Source organism: Coturnix japonica, chromosome 1, assembly GCF_054131305.1.
Source record: "Coturnix japonica strain WE chromosome 1, WE-NBRP24, whole genome shotgun sequence".
In the NCBI taxonomy this organism is placed as follows: Eukaryota; Metazoa; Chordata; class Aves; order Galliformes; family Phasianidae; genus Coturnix; species Coturnix japonica.
Genome location: NC_140663.1, coordinates 87,870,213 through 87,888,529, shown reverse-complemented (window position 1 = coordinate 87,888,529; position 18,317 = coordinate 87,870,213). Strand labels below are relative to the sequence as shown.

Sequence of the window (18,317 nt, the reverse complement as noted above, 5' to 3'; positions counted from 1 at the left end):
TGATATGATAAATAAAGTGAACTGACAACTAGATTTACACTTGCTTTCTGGTAAAATAAGTTATATTGAAAAAGTATCCATAAAGCCTTACTTGCAGGCAAAGACTTAAACTTACAGAAGTCTTGAAGGTACCAATGGATTCCTCTGTTTGTCACTCTTTTGAAGCTTTGAGACAAGTATGTATTAACAGCATCACCTATATTATTTATGTAAACAAAATATTTCCCTGTCAAACCAGTTATTCAACTTACAATACAGAATTGAGAACATTTGTAAACAAATTATTTTTGCTAAAACATCTCCCAGCCAATACAAAAAGCCCTGAAATGCTATGTTCCAACCTGATATTATGCAGTGATAGCAAGATATTCATGTTGGTGAAATGCAGAAAGAGCTTCAGAAAATCAAATAAAGTCACTTTGATGATGGAAATACAAGTCTTTTCCTCAGTTCACCTTGTGTGCAGTAAAATCCCATGGATAACCCATAGTTTAGACCATAGCTGGCTCAGCTCCATGGCTACCCCAGACTCACTGCCATGAGGGCTGGCAATGATCACACATGGCAGTAGAAAAGCTGCAGTGGACACAGTGCTGAAGAATCACAGCTGAGCCACCAGATAATTATGCAATACAGAAAAAGGAATAAGGAAAAGACAGAAAAGAAATCAACACATGAGATGAAGGGATAAAGATACTCCCAACCATTTGTTGAAACAGCACAATACTCTTGTATTCCCAGTTAGCATCCCATGGAGGGGTGGGCAGGAATCAAGGGTCAAGCAGTGGGACACAAGACACTGTACCAGTTGCAGCTTCAGGCTCTGGAGGTAAGTGGTGACTTTTTGAATTTTTCTTATGTTGGTAAACGGCATGAAAATGGAGGAAATGAATGCAAGCACAGGACTGTAAGATCATGACTGAAAGATTTCTTTACTCATCTAACATTAACCTTGTGATTTTTTTTTTTTTAAATCTTGGTGTTAATGATGCTGCTCTCAGCAGGAGAACAGACTAGGAGCACCATAAACTACGTATCTAGGAAGTGAATGGTTTTCACATTCCCATTTGAGTACTCAGTCCTAATGTGTCCATGTATCACCAAGTGAAGAGACAGAAGAAGATGAATAATCAGGATGCCTGACTACTGAAGATAATTAATAAAAAGAAAGGAAACCAGGCATAGAGGGCTTTGGTGGAGTTCATGTACAACAGTGTTATTAATTCTTCAATTGTCCTCAGACAACAGCTAAAAGAAGCAACAACAAATTAAAAACAAAACAAAACACAAAATACAAACAAATCTCGCAGGTATTATATCCAATGTTTTAAACTTGATTACAGTGTGATTAAAAATAATCATCAACCATACTTAAAGGAGAATGTACAAATCCCTGCCTTAGCAGATGTTACAAGACTGAATGAAAAAGAAGGTCTTTCAATATATTTTAAAGCTTTCAATGAAGCACATAGTGCAAGATGATAATATTAACACATAAACTTGCAAATTACAGATATTCGATGGGTAAATATTGTAACAAAAGAATTTTAACATTAAAAACTACTGTGTAAGAGTTTGAGATAAATATGTTTATTTCCTTTCTGTAAGATAAGAAACTTGCTGGTTTCTCTGAAAGAACACTTATTTTTAGTAATCTAAAGCAGGTGTGCTCAATCTATACTTTTTGATACCAAACCAGGAGAGTTCACCCAAGCAGATCATCTAACCTTCTGCCTGCTCCCAGCATCTGTTTGCCTGGAAGCTCAGTGGTCACCTCCACACCCAGAGACACATCTAAGCAGAGTCACCTGTGGGCCTCTGGGCCCTGGCTCACCAGCAAGTACAGACAACCTGCTGCTGCCCAGGCAGCCCACCTGGCTTAACACGATGGTCCACCTGCTCTGAAGATCCTCTTAAAAGTAGTGTGCAGCATATAGTCCCCTTGGATTACACTAACTGCTCTGGCAGAAGCAACCTCTTCTTTGCTGAGCTCTGTCCCACCCTCATCTCTAAGCTGTGTGTGAGCTGTGCTGGATGCAGAGCTTAGATCTGTGAAAATAATAAAAAGCCAGTGCTTCCAGAAAGGGTGTTTTCTTTCTGCTTGCTGTAATGGGGAAGCACTGGTACAGGAAGCTGCTCCAGGAAGGCTCATATAGGTTAGGTACTTCATGTAGTCACAGTCAAAACCAACTTGTATGTACCTCGCTCACAGGCCTGGATCTGCCCGTGATGTCAGAGATTACGTTTTCATTGAAACAACATATAGAGTTAATGCATTATTAGCACTGTAAAAAACATTTGTTTATGTTTAAAGAGCTTTAGCCATAAGACATTTATTTAAATTTCTTTCATTAATGGCTTTGATTCAAAATATATTTACATTTGAGGCTGTAATATTACTACTAAATCTTGAAGTTTTTTCTTCATGGTAGATAATGCCACATATTGTATTTCACAGAACTACAGAATGGCTGAGATTGGCAAGGACATGTGGGTCCCTCTGGTCCAACTCCTGCTCAAACACAGACATCCAGAGCACATTGCCCAGGTTTTTTGAAATCTCCACAGGTGAAGACTCCACAACCTTCTGGACAACATGTGCCAGTGCTCTGTCACCTGCACAGCAAAGGAACTGGATAATATTTTGCCAAGCCACTGTTCATCATACTTGAAAAGTTTTGGCTGTCACGTGAGCTCTCTGCAGTGCCTGGAAAAAGGGAAATATCATTCCCATTTTCAAGAACTGGAGAAAGGTAGATCCAGAGAACTGCAGACCAGTAAGTTTCATCTCTGTGTCTGGGAAGATCCTTCTGGAAGGTAAGTTAAGGCACATGTGAAATGAGGAGGTGATCTAAGACAGCCAGCATGGTTTTCCCAAGGGCAGATCATGCAGTGCATGCTTGCAGCCTGGAAGACAGAGAGTATACTGGGCTGTATCAAAAGAGGATGGGCCAGGTGGAAGAGGGAGGGGATTGTCCTCCTCTTCTCTACCCTTTTGAGGCTTCATCTGTACCATGTCAAAGCCTGGGAAACCCAGAATAAGAAAGACGTGGAGCTGTTGGAGCAAGTCTGCAGGTGGGTAATAAAAATTATCAGAGGGCTGGAACACCTATCCTCTGAAGAAACATTGAGGGAACTGGAGCTTGTTTAACTTGGAGAAGAGAAGGCTGTGGGAAGATCTCATTGTGGCCTTCCAGTACTTGAAGGGAGCTTATAAGCAGGAGGAGGATTGAGATTTTGTGTGGTGCAGTAGTGGTAGGTCAAGAAGGAATGGCTTTAGACTAAAAGAGGGGAGATTTAGATTAGATTTCAGAATGAATTTTTTTCCTCCAAGGGTAGTGATGAGGCACTGGAAAGGACTGTACAGAGAAAGCTATAAATGCTGCATTCCTGGAGGTGTTCAAGGCCAAGTTGTATGGGGACCTGGGCAGCTTGATCTGGTTGGTGGCAGCCCTGCCCACAGCAGGGGGTTAAAACTTGATGGTATTTAAGATCCCTTTCAACCTAAGCCATTCTATGATTCTATGATGTTCAGAGAGAACCTCTCTCTGAGAGGACCACTGCCTCTTGTTCTAACACTGAGCACCACTGAAAGGAGCTGGCTCTGTCCTCTTTGCACTCTTACTTCATTGATGAGATTCCCTCTTAGCCTGAAGAAAGCAAAGTATGTTTTGATCTAGAAATAAATTACGATTACCTGAATCATTTAAGTTAATTCCCTACTCTCAGTTTTTCTGAGTACTGAAAGTAATTGGAGAAGATTATTTCTATAACTTTTTACCACTCACATTACAAGAACTTCACAGCTTTCTGTTCCAATGTATCTCTCAACAGATTGAGTTTTAATTATTACTACTTCTAAATTAATTTGAAAAATGAAACACATTCACTGTCCAGAGAAAGGAAATTAATAGAAAATGAATTTGGCAGTAAAATAATAGCTTTAGTGCCTTGTAAAAATTTAAAGCTGCACAAAGTTCTTCCACCAAAAAGTACTTCTAACAAAATCAGAAAAACATTTTCTCTTCAGTAATTCATGTAATGTCCATAATTTGCCCAGAAAATTACAATTGTATTCTCAGTAAAATGAGAATAATGTGCTTTATTTGGAGTAAGCAAACCATTTAAAGTTTTCTAACAACAACAAAAGAAAAAAAAAAATTGCAGAGTATAGCAATAGATTTGTAAAGCTATAAATGTTTCAATAAATGCTTGTATAGTCTTCAGAGGGGATATTGCATGCAACACAGGAATTAATAACAACACAACAATGGTATGACTCTATAAAACTGTTTTTCTTTTGTTATGTTTTTATTCTGAGGGACAGTAAGACTGTCTTAATATATTTCCAATTTGTTACCAAAATAGCAATGAAAATTCTTGGTATTATTTCCCATGATCATAAGCATGAAAGTTATTAAATACAGGCATTCAAATAACAATCACTGATATTCTTAAAAACAATATGAATGAAAATAATAATGTGCCAGAAGACAACACCATGGCATCACTTTCTAGCAATTCATTTTACATATTCTAAAACACGTTTTTATATGTTCATAAAATCATATAATCATTAAAGTTGGAAAAGACCTCTAAGATTATCTAGTCCAACAGTCAACTTATCACCACCATGCCCACTAACCATTTATCTCAGTGTCATGTCTGCTGTTTTTTTGAACACTTCCAGGGATAGTGACTCCATCACCTCCCTGTTCCAGGCCCCACCACTCTTTCTGAGCTGCTGTCAGACCTTGAGGCCATTACCTCTTGTCCTATCACTATTACCTGGGAGAAGAGCCTGACCCCCACCTTGCCACAGCCTCCTTTCAGGTATTTACAGAGAGTCATATTGTCTCCCCTAAGCCTCCTTTTCTCTAGGCTAACCAACTGCCATGCCCTTGGCTGTTCCTCATGTGAGGCTTGTGCTCCAAATCCTTCACGAACTTCACTATGCTTCTTTAGATGCACTCCAGTGCCTCAGTGTCTTTCTTGTAGTGAGGGGCCCAAAACTGAACACAGTACTCAAGGTATAGTCTCACCAATGTTGAGTACAAAGAGATAATCACTTCCCTGCTCCTTGTTCCCAACCTGTAGTAATGCCTGGGGTTCTAAGTACCCAAGTGCAGGACTCACAACTTGGTCTTGTCAAACATCATGCAATTGGCCTCAGCGCATTAATCCCCCTGTAGGGTCATCTTACCCCCAGGCAGATCAACACTTTCTCCCAACTTAGTGTAATTTGCAAACTTACTTATTGACAGTGCACTCAACCCCCTCATCCAGGTCTTTAACTATAAAGGTTCTGAACAGAAGAGGCCCCAATATTGACTCCTAGAGAACACCTCTCATGACTGATCACCAGCTGGATCTAACTCCATTCACCAATACTCCCTGGGGCTGGTCCTCCAGACAGTTCTTTACCCAGTGAATAGTGTAAGTCATCCAAGCCATGGGCTGGCAGATTCTCCAGGATCATACTGTGGGAGTAAGTGTCAAAGTCTATACTCAAATCTAGGTAAATTTCAACCAACAGCCTTTCCCTCATCCACCAGGTGGGTCAAGCAGTCATTGAATGGGATCAGGTTGGTCAAGCAGGATCCGCCTTTCATGAAGCCGTGCTAGCTGATCCCCTGCTCTCTCATTCCACCTGATCACACTGAAGATTATCTGTTCTATGACCTTCTCTAGTACTGAGGTTAAGCTGACCTATAGTTCTCTGGATATTCTTCTGACCTTTTTTGTAGATGAGGATCACACTGGTAGGTCTCAGGTCATCTAGGACCTCACCAATTGACTAGGACTGTTGATGAATGATGGAAATTGGCACGGTGAACACTTCTGGCAACTCCCTCAGTACATCTCATACAGAAAGTTTATTGTGGTCCTTGCTGGACTACTCTGGTCCTGAGAAGCACAGATAGAACTTGTATCATTGTGACTTTTCTGGATGACTCATTGTTCCTCTTAATATAGTATGATCTTATCAGGAAAAACATCATAGAGAATCCTAAGAAGGATTCTAATCCATAGAAACAGAAAGTTATTCTATCCTTTAAAAGAGTACTTGAATAAAACTGTTTTTAAATTTGTCTGTATTGTACACAAATCTTTCAAAGCATAGTAAAACTGCTAATACTGAATGCTCTAGTGAAAATCCTTGTTGAAGAGCAGAAGAAACCAGCTATGTCCCCTTTTATTTAGCCGCATTTGTTGCTTGGACTGTGGAATGTAACCACAACTCTACTAAACAAACAGTACTATGTAACCACACAACTTCAGAGAGTTTTATTGTTGTTGTTTTTTATATTTTAGTAGTACTTTAACTATGATGTGCAAGAATAAACCAGCAAGAGAAGACTTTCAGTACTCAATCAATTCCCAGGTGAACATACAATATCTACTCACAGAGAAACAGGCAGCTAGGATTACACTGTATTTTAATTTTCTGTTTTCCCCAAAAGGAGGAGCTGTCTGATTCTCATAGCATCCACCCTTGAAAGATAACTGCATTCTGCAAAAAGAGGAATTTTGGCATCATGGATAACAAAAGCCAAATGGCACAGAATCAAAATAAGATTCTTTTAAGAACTCTTTATCAGAACAGTTGTTCCTAGTGAAAATATTAATTAGTATTTAAACAAAAGGACCATTAGGATCTGATCCAAACATCTTCTTTGGATTGCAAGGAGACTTGGCTCAGATCTGTAACTATTAACACATTCTACAATTAAGTGCTGTGGTATCAGTAAGATATAAAAACTAATTTATATCTTTGTTTTTCCTCTAAGCCCACATCAGCAATTTGTGTATGTGCTAAACAGAGAAGATCTGTGCTGACAGAAGAAAGAGAAAATTTGAAACCATAAGGTCTAATTGCTAAATACTGAAGACATTAAACGACCTTCTATAGGTGCAAAACAAATGCTTAAAGGTGAGGTGATTTCAAACCTGAATTTTTGTGCAATTTACTCATCGTGGCTAAAGGCCATCCCAAAGTGACTAACTTTTGTTCAGTAATGCTTTTGTGAGAGGTCAGTACTTACACCTCATCTATTTCACTTTTTTTCATTCTAAGTTCAGCATCATGAACTTTCAAGCAGCTGAAAAACAGTATGTCAAAACTGGAGATACAGTCTGTTTACTCTGGGTGCTGTCTTTTTTTCTAACAGGTAGTAAATGAACAGATATGCAGATGTATTTTAGATGGCCTTTTCACTAAGAAACATGCTCCGGTAAAATTTCAGTTTCAAATTTGAGTATCCATTAAATTAAAGAGCTCTTCTAGGCATAATTAGCAACTGTGCTTAAATATTCACAAACTGCAGGATGTTATATGCAGCATTTAATGCACATATCACACATATTAACATATCAATGCACATATTAACAGTCTGTTAGTTTGGACAGTGAGTGTTTTTGTATGTAAATTATTCATTAATGGATGATTCTGTTCTCTGTTCCACTCTGTCCAGTACCTCTTCCTTTAAGGATGATGATTTGGGGGCAGATTTACTGTTACGTATATCCATGTTTTAGGAAATACAAGTGTTACTCAAGCTGTGAATCAGTTTTCAGGTAACAGCGCAGTCAAGATGATATGCATCCAAAGGATACCAACAGCACTTCCCCAGGTTCTGTTAATGACTTTCATTGCATACATTTTCAAGTCAGTCACATCACATTCAGCTGAATTAAAATGAAATCTTTAATTCCACTTTCAACACTTCTTCCTCTTTTAATAGTCTAGGTACTTCTAAAAGAAGTGCAGCAAAAAAACCCCACATGTGTAGTGGTAACAGTATGTTGCCTACAATAAGCAAGCTTATTTATATAGCTGGACAGGAATAAAGAATAATCCCAGCAAGTATGAGTTGCCTTTAAATGAAAAAAAAAAAAAAAATTCATCCAGATATTCAGTCAAACAATTGTGTATGCAACACAAAGTCCTGTATGCCTCACTTCCAAATATTGTCATGACTCATCTGCTTCCCTTTTCTAATAGTCATATTTCTTTCTTCCTTTGTAAGTGCAACATTGACAAATGTTGCTGTGTTAAATCCCATCTTCTAAATGTGTTGATTTAAGCTGCAGTTTTGCTGCTTATACCAATAAATTTACTGAGCATAATCACCGTGGTTACAAGCTTCCTTCACATAATCAGTACACCTTTAAAATTTACTCCTCTATCAATGCCAACATTTAAAATAACGCGCAACATGGTAAGGCTGTAAATAGAAAAGGCACATTTGATGATATCCTGGAAGACCTGCAGCTCCCTGGAAATACAGGAGTTAACAAGCACAGGCTGTTTGGGAAGCTTGCAGGAAACACAGCACTGCGCAGCAGATGTGTGGAGAGTACAGAAGGTGTGGCCTCAGATTTCTGCATGCATATTTAACTATCAATAATTAAATGTCCTTCAGGTTATTATTAAAGAACAATCTCCTGGAGAGGAGGACTTACAAGGCTAAATGAGGCCTAACACATTTCTTTGAGTACAGAGCAGAGAAGAAGAGCAGGAAAAGCCCAGGTTACTCACGGTTCTTTTCACCTCTCCACCTTGACCCCGCTCTCATTCTAGGCGAGATGTCCACAGCAGCAGTGACTCCTACCAGCCACAGCAGCAGCAGCAGCAGCAGTGACAGCACAGCCATGCCAGGTAAAGAAAAATGAATAACCTCTACCTGGGAGTACTGATAAAGATGAATTAGGAGACTTTCCTTAGGAATGAATAATTGGAGCTAAATAGCACTTACTCAGCAGAGGCAGAGGGAGATGTAAAATATCATTTCTATTAGAAATGCTTACTAAAAATTATATTTCCATTGCATCATTTCTTCCTTTTATCCAGGGCATGTGAAAACAGAACAGTTGTAAAGGCTTCCTCTGAGCAGGTGAATCTGGCACTCAGATGCTGCAGGAGACGTAGGGAAAGATCTCCATGGTCTGACAGGAGCCACTGATTCCTAACCTGCCTCTGCCACCTCTCAGCTCTTCCCAGTGTTTATCAGTGCTCCCCACAGCACTGCAACTCCGGGCACAGACAGGCTGAAAGCAGAGGTGGTGGTTTGGCTTTTTTTCTCCTTGACTTGCATACTTCACTGCAGTTTCGCCAAGCAGGTGACACGGAGTGTTTAATGTCGAAGCTCAAAATTCATTACATTTGTCAACGGTGCAAAAGGACAGTTTGTGGAGCTGCCTCTCCTACTCACAGCAAAAGGGTGGTGGGTGGAGGGGGCGGGGAGGAAAAAGGAGGAGAAAGGCTTAAAAAAAGAAACATATTTTTATGATGTTCAATTACTCTGCCGCTTATTTAGCATAAACATCCTCTATTTCCAGGGAAAGCAATACAAACAATGCTAACCAGGTTTCTGCCAGCAGCCCCTGAAGGAATGGTGCAGTTTGCTAACAGAGAAGCATGCAACAAGGAGCACTGAGAACTGATGCTGTCCTCGCCTGCCTGCATCTGCTGACAAACAGAGCTGTGCCTGCAACCCAGCTGTGCCAGCACCCTGCTGCCCACTGAGCCAGCTGTGCAGGGCCATCTTACACAGCACCCAGCCAGACTGGGCAGCAGGATTACAGGCTTTTCCAGGAGATCTAAACAGTTTCAGAGCAGAAACATAATAGTAACAATCTATGGACCACAGTTATGAAATCATCCCACATGGCCTGTGGAAGCCTGGAAAAGCTAGATCCTGTGAGCCAAAAATTGCTATAAGAAGATTGGAATGCTTTTCACTAGTGGTGATGGAGCAGTTTAGTCTAGATTAAGTCTACATTTATACGTAATAAAAGAACTTAGAAAATATCTAGTTCTTTAACACCAGGATCATCAGCCTCAGAAATACTTACAATGGTAAAACTCATTTTCTTAACAGAGCAGAGCAGCAGAGAATTTGCATTCTACAATCTGACCTTATGCATCACACATGGCATGTTAGCTGTCAGGTATATGCTATGACTATAACTGAACTGTAGAATGAAGGATGTTTTTGAATAAAATACCAGAATAAATTTCTAGATATGATTTCAATTACAGAGAAAGAAGAGAAAAAATAAGCTATTTTTGTCATAATGTCTATCTGTTAATGCATGGTGTTCACAACCAATGCTCTTTATGAAATCTGAACTCAAAATGATTATTGCTGTTGAGATATTTCACAGTGACCAGTTAAAACACAGCCACCTGAAGCCATTCATCTCTAGATGCTCAGATGTTAGTGACGATAGCTTTCCAAAAGAGACCAAGAGCAAATCATTCACCTAGAAATATCAGATAGCAAAGGTATTGTATCAGAGTCTCTTCCATTACTATTAAAGAAGCCCTTTAAAAAGGGGGATACAAATGTGAGTCAGGGAACTGGAATGGGAAGGCTCTGTTTCATCACTCTAACTAACTGAAGAAATCAAGAGCAGAGAGAGGCTCTCTCTGCAGTTTTTATATTCAGTACAAGAACTGAAGCATTTACAGCGCAGGGCATAAAGAACCTGGCTCTGTCAAACCCCACACATGTTACACATTACAAGTATGTAATGCTAAACATTACGGTTTTTGCCCTGGCCCTGGCACACTTGACACATTAATCTATCTCCCATGTACAGATGTTCAGAAGGTGGTGGTTTTGGCATGAGGAGCCAGCACGGAGTCTGGTCAGTGAGTCAGCAAGTCCCAGTCCCAGAGGTATTTCCTGATGCAAAAGCTTGATTTTTTGCAGTCATTTCATTCTACAGGAATCACATTTATGGGCTGAAGAACAACAGAGGGTCATCCCTTTGCTTGCCATCAGGCCTCTGCCTATAACAAAAATAACTCCTATGGGAACATACAGTGTTAAAATAAAGTCCTAGGAAATTTCAGATTCCCTTTTTTTAGCACATAACATGTGTCAGGGAAGCATGTGAATATTCAGTTTCTGATGATGACTCATCATACTGCTGCTTATGTAAGATAGCTGAATGCACCAAATTCTTTACTGCATCAAAACACAGAATGAGAAAAACATTTATTTAACACAATATGGTCCTTCAGAAGTACATCAACAGTAATGCTGAAAGATGCAGTTTACTATGAATGCAGAACAAACTGCCTTTTCAAATGATAGCTTCAGTTTTGAGCATCAAAAGCACAAAGCTGTGATTCTGTGGCTTGCAGTGCACTGCTTGCTGGTGGGGGAGAAGGTAGAGATTTTCAGGCTTCCCCCAAGACACACATCCACTTCTCATCTCCTCCAGGAAAAAGAAAAGGCAAAGCATGGGATTCCAGGATGAGCCAAGCAAAACAGATGCAAGCCAAAATCTAGACGTGCCTCATAGAAGAAACCCCAGTATCCTAAGTCCAAAGCTCGTTGAGGCTTGCTCTGAGCAAAAGCGAAATGGTACGGCCAATTGGTGTTCCCACACATGTCTGCTGAGCCCTCACACCTCACACTTGTTTTGTCTAGTACATAATTCTTCACAGAGTTACAGGAAAGTTTCAGAACTGTAGGCCAGATGGCTTTTTATCTTACAAGAATAATGAAAGGGTACTTTTCAGGTTACAAAACTTGACATTTTTTGCAGAGGTTGCATCCATTTATCCTGCCTGGGTTCCTGCAGAAAATGTCCCCTTATCCTGATGGATGTGAAAGGATGTACAAAGTAGCATCAACTAAGTGACCATCTTTTTCTTCATTCACACAGAAAGGGCAGTAAGAAAGGGAAAATGTATTACCAAAAAGGCTTTTGTATCACCTTCTGTAACAGAGTGTCTTATGCACCATATTTCTAAGGTTAGCAAAATTTAGTGGGCAGTAACTGCCACAGGAGTAATGCAAATCTGCTGCCTTCCCCCCTAGAACAGCAAGTAAAACTGAACTAATTAAGCATTCAGAGGTGTGAAACCCAATAAAAGGTGGCCTGTTTCTATGTGATTCAGTGTTTTATAGCTCATGTAACTAGTTTCAGTTTCTGAAGTATAATTCCTGTTCATGTGAGCTCCTTAGCAATTTGAAAGCTTACTCAAAAGCAACGTAATTATTTTTGGAATCAGTCACGTGGACATCTTTTTCATAGAAGCAGCAGAAAACCTGAAGAGGTTATGCCAAGATGAGGCACTTGTCTGATTCATACATTGCAGCTTGGTCAGATTAAGGACCAAAATTACAAAATGAATTTACATACAGTAGCTCCATCCAGCTTTGATATATGTCATTCTCCAAAATCTTCAGACACTCAATTTCTTTTCTCCTCAGCTTTCATTATGTGCTAGCTTGTCTATTTTTGTTTTACTATGTGCTAGATAAAAGTCACTATCAATGTACTGCACAGCTCTGTCCTTGGATCAGATATCTCTCGTCTTTTGTAACCATGAAGAGCAGAACTTTCTCTAAAGCTCTCTCCCTCCATTAGAGACATCACCTTTATCTTCTAAAGGGTGGCAGAGATCTTTGCAGCACTTTGGCCCAGACCCAGAAGGCTTTAAATCAACTTCCCTCTCTTCTGCTGGGGGATACTTTTCTCCTTGAGACATGATGAAAGCTTCAGCCTCTCACTCTGGAAGTCCGTAAGGAGCAAGGTCAGCTCTTATGCAAACAGATGCCCTCCACTTTCCTCACAGCTAAAGCCACCTCCTCACACAGGGAGCTCTCTGTCAACTTCTCCTAAGGAGAGGCTGTGCTGAAAATGGATAGTCTGGCTTGTTCCAGAAAGTCACACACCATATTCAGCCTGGAGAAGAGGAGGCTCAGGGGAGACCTTATAGCTCTCTATAACTTCCTGAAGGGAGGTTGTAGTGAGCTGGGGGTTGGCCTCTTCTCTCTTGTAATCAGTGATAGAACTAGAGGGAATGGTTTTAAGCTGCGTCAGGAGAGATTCAGGCTGGACATTAGGAAGTATTACTTCTTGGAAAGGGTAGTCAGGCATTGGAATGCACTGCCCAGGGAGGTGGTGGAGTCACCGACCATGGCAGCGTTCAAGAAACGTTTGGATGTTGTGTTGAGGAATATGATTTAGCTGGGAAGTATTGGTAATGGTTGGACTAGATGATCTTCTAGGTCTTTTCCAACCTTGATAATTCTGTGATATTATCTCTTGAGAGGGCAGACAAGGAAAAGCCTGGCCTGCACAGCACAGACTCATGAGCTGTGTTCTCCTGAAAGCCATGCAAGGATGATTTCAGTATAGAAGTAAGGCTGTGTAGTTGCTCTCTCCCTCTTGTTGCAGAGGGCAATGAGCTGCCCCCGTTAGAGTCCTTGATTTTAAAGTGTCTTTATCAGGTTTGCAATGCAAAGCAGGTCTCTATTTCTGTTGTGCAAGCCATACTTAAACTACTGCTACACAGATTTCTTATGTTGCCTTTGATGCACTTCTGAAAGTCTCCAATTTTAAAAGAAACAGGAAACCTGGTGACTACTAGAAAGCCTCTGTGAGGCAATTGCAGAGACTTAAGGTATGACAGGACAACAGTTACAGAATTCAGTAAAGCTAAAAGTTACCCAGGTTTTATTTTGCAGCCCACGTGACGCTCTTTTCTTTGGGGAGATCATCTCTGACAGAGGCGGTTTGCCTTGAAAACAGCGTGATTCTGGGAAGTGAATGACAGACTTGCATAATTCGTGAGTATAGGGGGTAGGCAGACCTATACATCATGTTATTCCTACAAGCTTGGGGAAATGGAAAAGTTGCCAGATCAGCTCTAGATGGTTTTTTGCTTTGTTGTTTGTTGTGATACATGGTTGTTAAACATGAAACCCAAACAAAACACCTAGAGGATAGAGACAGATGCATGAAGAGTGCAAAACACACCTCACTTTTTTTTTTTTTCTTGTCAAATTACCCATTCCTTTAAAGTTTTCTTAATGATCCAGCAAAACCGAACCAAACCAAATCAAACCAAATCAAACCAAAACCTGCCTTAACAGTACATTAAAATCAAGATCCAACCCAATAAAATTTAATAAATATGCAAAATTCACCAGCCTACTAACACATCCTTTCCATTTTGTTTTTACTTATTGAACCCCAACAGTGCACTAAGCACTGTATGATCATGACATTATATATTTGCTACCTTTTAAATTGTATACTTTAGAGGAAAAAGCATTCAGCTCGTATAAATCTTGAACTGCATATGCATGCATGCACGTACATATGCTCCTGCTAATAACTTCACAAACATAAGCAGAGCAAGAGTAAGACGATTAAAAAAGAGTTCTGCAACATATTACTTCATCTTGATTGAAGTACCGTGTGTGTAAAAGAAACTTGGCTTAAGCCAACAAGCCTTGCATAGATATTCATTTATTTTATAAAACTAACATTCTTAAGTTCCACTTAATGAAAACTTTAAAGCATATGATTTGGTTTTTGAGGGAATAAAATATAATTTTCTTATTTCTGCACCTTATCAGTTTACCATCTATCCTTGTGCCCTCAAGGTAGCACAGATTTTTTTTTCTTCTGAAGTGCATGGGTCTGAGGCCATCAAATACAAAAGAGACTTCAAAACACAAACAAAGATCGAAGAATAGCACCTGACTTATTTTTCCATCTGACTGCAGTTGAATGGGCATTAGTAAATATCTGGAAGCCTAGGTCAACAACTACTATATATTTTACAAGAAATTCTACATTGTTGGCCTAACTAGTATGAGAAAAGCACGACAAATGACTTTTTTTTTTTTCCCCCCCCCCCAATCTCATTATAAATGATTTATTCTTCCTTTGCAACAGATGCTTTAAATCCATCAGAAAATAAATGAAAGAAAAACAGGTTTGTAAACATGTTACAAATAAGTGGTTTTGTTGTGGCTAGGAATGCAAAACTAGATCCTATGAGAGATATCTAAACTTACATTCAGGGGAAAAAAAACCACATCATCCTTCCTAAAGAAACTAAAGAACTGAGCCATTATTTATGAAGTCTATAGCAGCAAATCTTTCTTAAGGGCCACTATCTATACTGAAGGTGGATAACTTCAGCTTTATAACACAGCATCCCTGGACTGCTCATACATCCTCAGACGTTGGTAAAAAGTATCAATAACAACAACAACAACAAAAAACAACCTGAACTACCAAGTTGCTAAGGACCAAAAGAGTGGTGCTCTCTCATGAAAGCTGAGCAGGCCTGGATATCAGAGTGATGCAAATGCTCTCACAGGCTATCAAACCTAGTTCCTTCCTTTACCTTCTCCTTCTACAGCAACAACAACAACAACAACAACAACAAAAATAAGGGAATATGCAATAAAAATAACTTCTTCCTTAAAAGCATGAATTACCATTAGACTCTGAATCCTAACACACCTTTAGTAAAGAAAGTAAAACTTGCAACACCACCACATCTCAAAATCCTATTTTAGCTTTGGCACTAAATCCTCAGTTCAAAATTATGATATTACACTGCAGTCTTTCAAAGGCAATTTGCCTCATGTTATTTTGACTCCAAAACAGAAGTCATTGCACATCTTCTTGTAATGATTATTTATGATACTTATGTGAGACCATACAACTAACAGACCTACACAGCTATGCATGAATTGATGTTTCAGCATAGCCACCATTTTATGTTGTCACAAATGAGAAGCTGCATGAAACTTGTGCAGGCAGAGTTCCTGTTCTGTATTGATAGCAAAATTTTGTAATATAATGTTCATGCTTTTAACATCAAACTTATGGATTAAAAATGTCCTAAACACATTTAATTTATGCAAGCAATTTATCATTATGTGTTCTAACAAACTGGTAATCCTTATCCTTATCCCTATTAATTCAGCCAAATGTAGGGGTGTTTACTGAGTGGTGAAGAATTCTAGGGATATGTTTAGACAAAAATAACTGCTGCAAGACTAAATGAATACTGTTTAATGTAAAAATATGCCATCCTACTTGGCTCTGAAAATAAACTGTGCTTGTCCTGTTTATCCAAAAATGATTCTTAGCCTAATCTGCCAGGCCTTATTTGCATTTCTATATTTACTTTTTTCTCACACACTTAAAATATAACACCAGTGGGTTTCAAGAAAGTTTTCACAGAAGATCTGAAGATTTTATGATTGCAAAATGAGAGACAAAGCTTGTCTCTTTTTTCTTCTTTATTACTTGTAATTTAAATTTCTTCTTCCCTTTTTCCTAATTTTTACTGAAATCTTGCTTTCCTTTTCACCTAACTCAGCTTCCTCACTCTCTGTCTCAGCATCCCAACTCTCCTTTTTACTAACTCTCCACTAAGGCCCCCACCTACTGTTCCTATCCTCCTTTCTTAATCCCCATTTAACCAGCCCATATTCAGTGCTGAGACCCCATATGGGGTGCAAAGGAAAGGTTGGGCTGAGGACTCTGCCAACATCAGTGAATAACAGATAATAAGAGATCAACCTGAGAGTGGTGCAATCTCAGCAGCCTTCTAAATAAATCTCAGGAGATAAAAATAAAAAGCACATCATACCTTGTCTGATGACCTTGCTGTACATTTCAGCTAAAAAAGCTAGAAACTGGAGCTAGTCTACCAAACATATTAAAAATATGACTTTTTATTTATTTATTTATTTTTTTGCCCAGAAGATGAAGATATTCATATTAATTCTGCTTACTTAAGAAAATCAGTTGTTTTCTACACGTTCAGATTAAGCTGGGGATGATGGCAGAACACAAAATACAATTTTATTTTTTTTTTTTCCTGGGTTGAGTGGCACCAGAAGTGCAGGGAATTTTAGCATTTTGGCAGATGGGCCAAGAGAAAATAAGACTAAATGCATAAAATTAGGTACAAAAGCTTAGGTGCAATTTTTTTTTTTTTTTTCTGCATTTGCCAACATTATTCCAACCTAAACTGAGAGCATTACACTATCTTTACTCAAGTGTGTGAAGGCATTTTGTTCACAGCACCTTCCTACTGATCATAACAGGAATGAAGGTCAGTGCCACATAACTGACATAAAAAGAAATCCCAGCGTATAGATGCCTTCAGCAGGCAATGACATTGGTGCAAATGAATGGATTAAAAAATAATTAAAGAAAAAAAAACATATTTTAACATTTTCCTCTCTAGATGGGAAAACTTAATTCTTTAATGCTGAATTTAGTTATTTTAGAGACTAAGTAACTCATAATCATTTTAGTAATGACATGGCTTGTGTCCCAAATGGCACAAATAATTCACTGACCATAGAAGAGCTACGTTAAACTGCGAGCATCTGGACTTCTCTGCTTTGATCATCATTTTCAAAGCCTACTTGATAAAGATGGATGCTCATTCCTATTAAGAGAACAATGGGAGCTGGGTTGCCATACATCCGGAGAGAAGGCAGTAATATCATTTTCAGCAGTCAATGAAAGTTAGTGGTATGACTTCTTTGAAAATCTCCCTAGTGAGGTTCTTTGGGTGAATTAGAGCTATGGGGTAATCCTGTAAATTGGAACAGAATCAATAAGCTAAATGAAAACATTTACCTTAAATTCTAAGCCTTGAGCTGCTGGAATTAAAAATTCCATATCCCTAATAGCTGTATGGAAATAAAAATGTCTCATCACTAGCTGATATGTCTTAAAGAGCATGGAGCTAAAGCTACCAAATCAAATCTCATATTAACTCTACAATCAAGTGACATATAACACAAATATTCTTTTTTTTTTTTTTTTTTTTTTTTTTTTTTTCTTCTGTGTATTGCAATATAAAGCTTCTCAATACATAGGCCACTATGCTTGGCTTTTATTTATGTATCATACAGTAAAATCCTTTCACAGTTGGTTCAGGGGAGCATGCAGCATTTCATGTTTCATAGAGTATTACTATACACAGATGTGTTAATAGAAATCAACAATAAAAATATGTTGTTTTTTTTTTGTTTGTTTGTTTTCAATGAGTACTAAAATTTTAATCTAGATAATCACCAGTATGAGTGTTATGTCATAGAATGATATCATAGTAACTAACACATAGGATAATCAACATTCCTAAGTATATGAGTGACTTGTAATTAATAATTTCAATAATAAAATGAATATTAATTGGTAACTGCTTCCAATATAAGCTCTGGTTCAAGAGATGCACAGAGGTTTTTGTCATCCACTTGAAGAAATGTCTTGTATGTCACCACTAGGCTTCCTTTGGATTTGGGTTCATGTTATCTTTTTTATCTGTCATTGTGGCAATAAAAAATGATACATTTAAGTGAAAGATGTGGTTTTAACAAAAACAGTATGGATCTAATAATCAAATTCTCCTTCTGGAAGATGAAATATAGAAAAATCATGCCATGAAAAATATGAAGCTTTAAGAGACAAAACTCTGTAGTAACAAAACTTATTGGCAGCCTTCCCCCCCCCCTTTT

The 18,317-nt window shown here is 38.6% G+C and overlaps 1 protein-coding gene and 1 long non-coding RNA gene across 13 annotated transcripts in view; one reads left to right on the top strand and one right to left on the bottom strand.

Moving 5' to 3' along the window:
• The window catches only part of ROBO1 (roundabout guidance receptor 1), a 692,513-nt gene that overhangs the window by 504,055 nt on the left and 170,141 nt on the right, over window positions 1-18,317 (bottom strand). The window contains exon 1 of one of the 11 annotated variants that reach the window (XM_085547246.1): window positions 8,543-8,857. The exons of the other annotated variants lie outside the window; for them this stretch is intronic. Within the exon in view, the coding sequence (XP_085403372.1) occupies window positions 8,543-8,657 (115 nt within the window). The 5' untranslated portion in view covers window positions 8,658-8,857. Of the gene's footprint in view, window positions 1-8,542; window positions 8,858-18,317 lie in introns of those variants that run through there. 11 annotated transcript variants of the gene reach the window in all.
• On the top strand, window positions 8,418-10,020 carry LOC146762575 (uncharacterized). Of its 2 annotated transcripts, none has more exons than XR_014946009.1 (2): window positions 8,418-8,662; window positions 9,343-10,020. It is a non-coding gene; the product is annotated as an uncharacterized LOC146762575 (long non-coding RNA). The 2 variants fall into 2 exon arrangements; XR_014946008.1 differs by having other exon boundaries at window positions 8,430-8,662; window positions 8,855-10,020.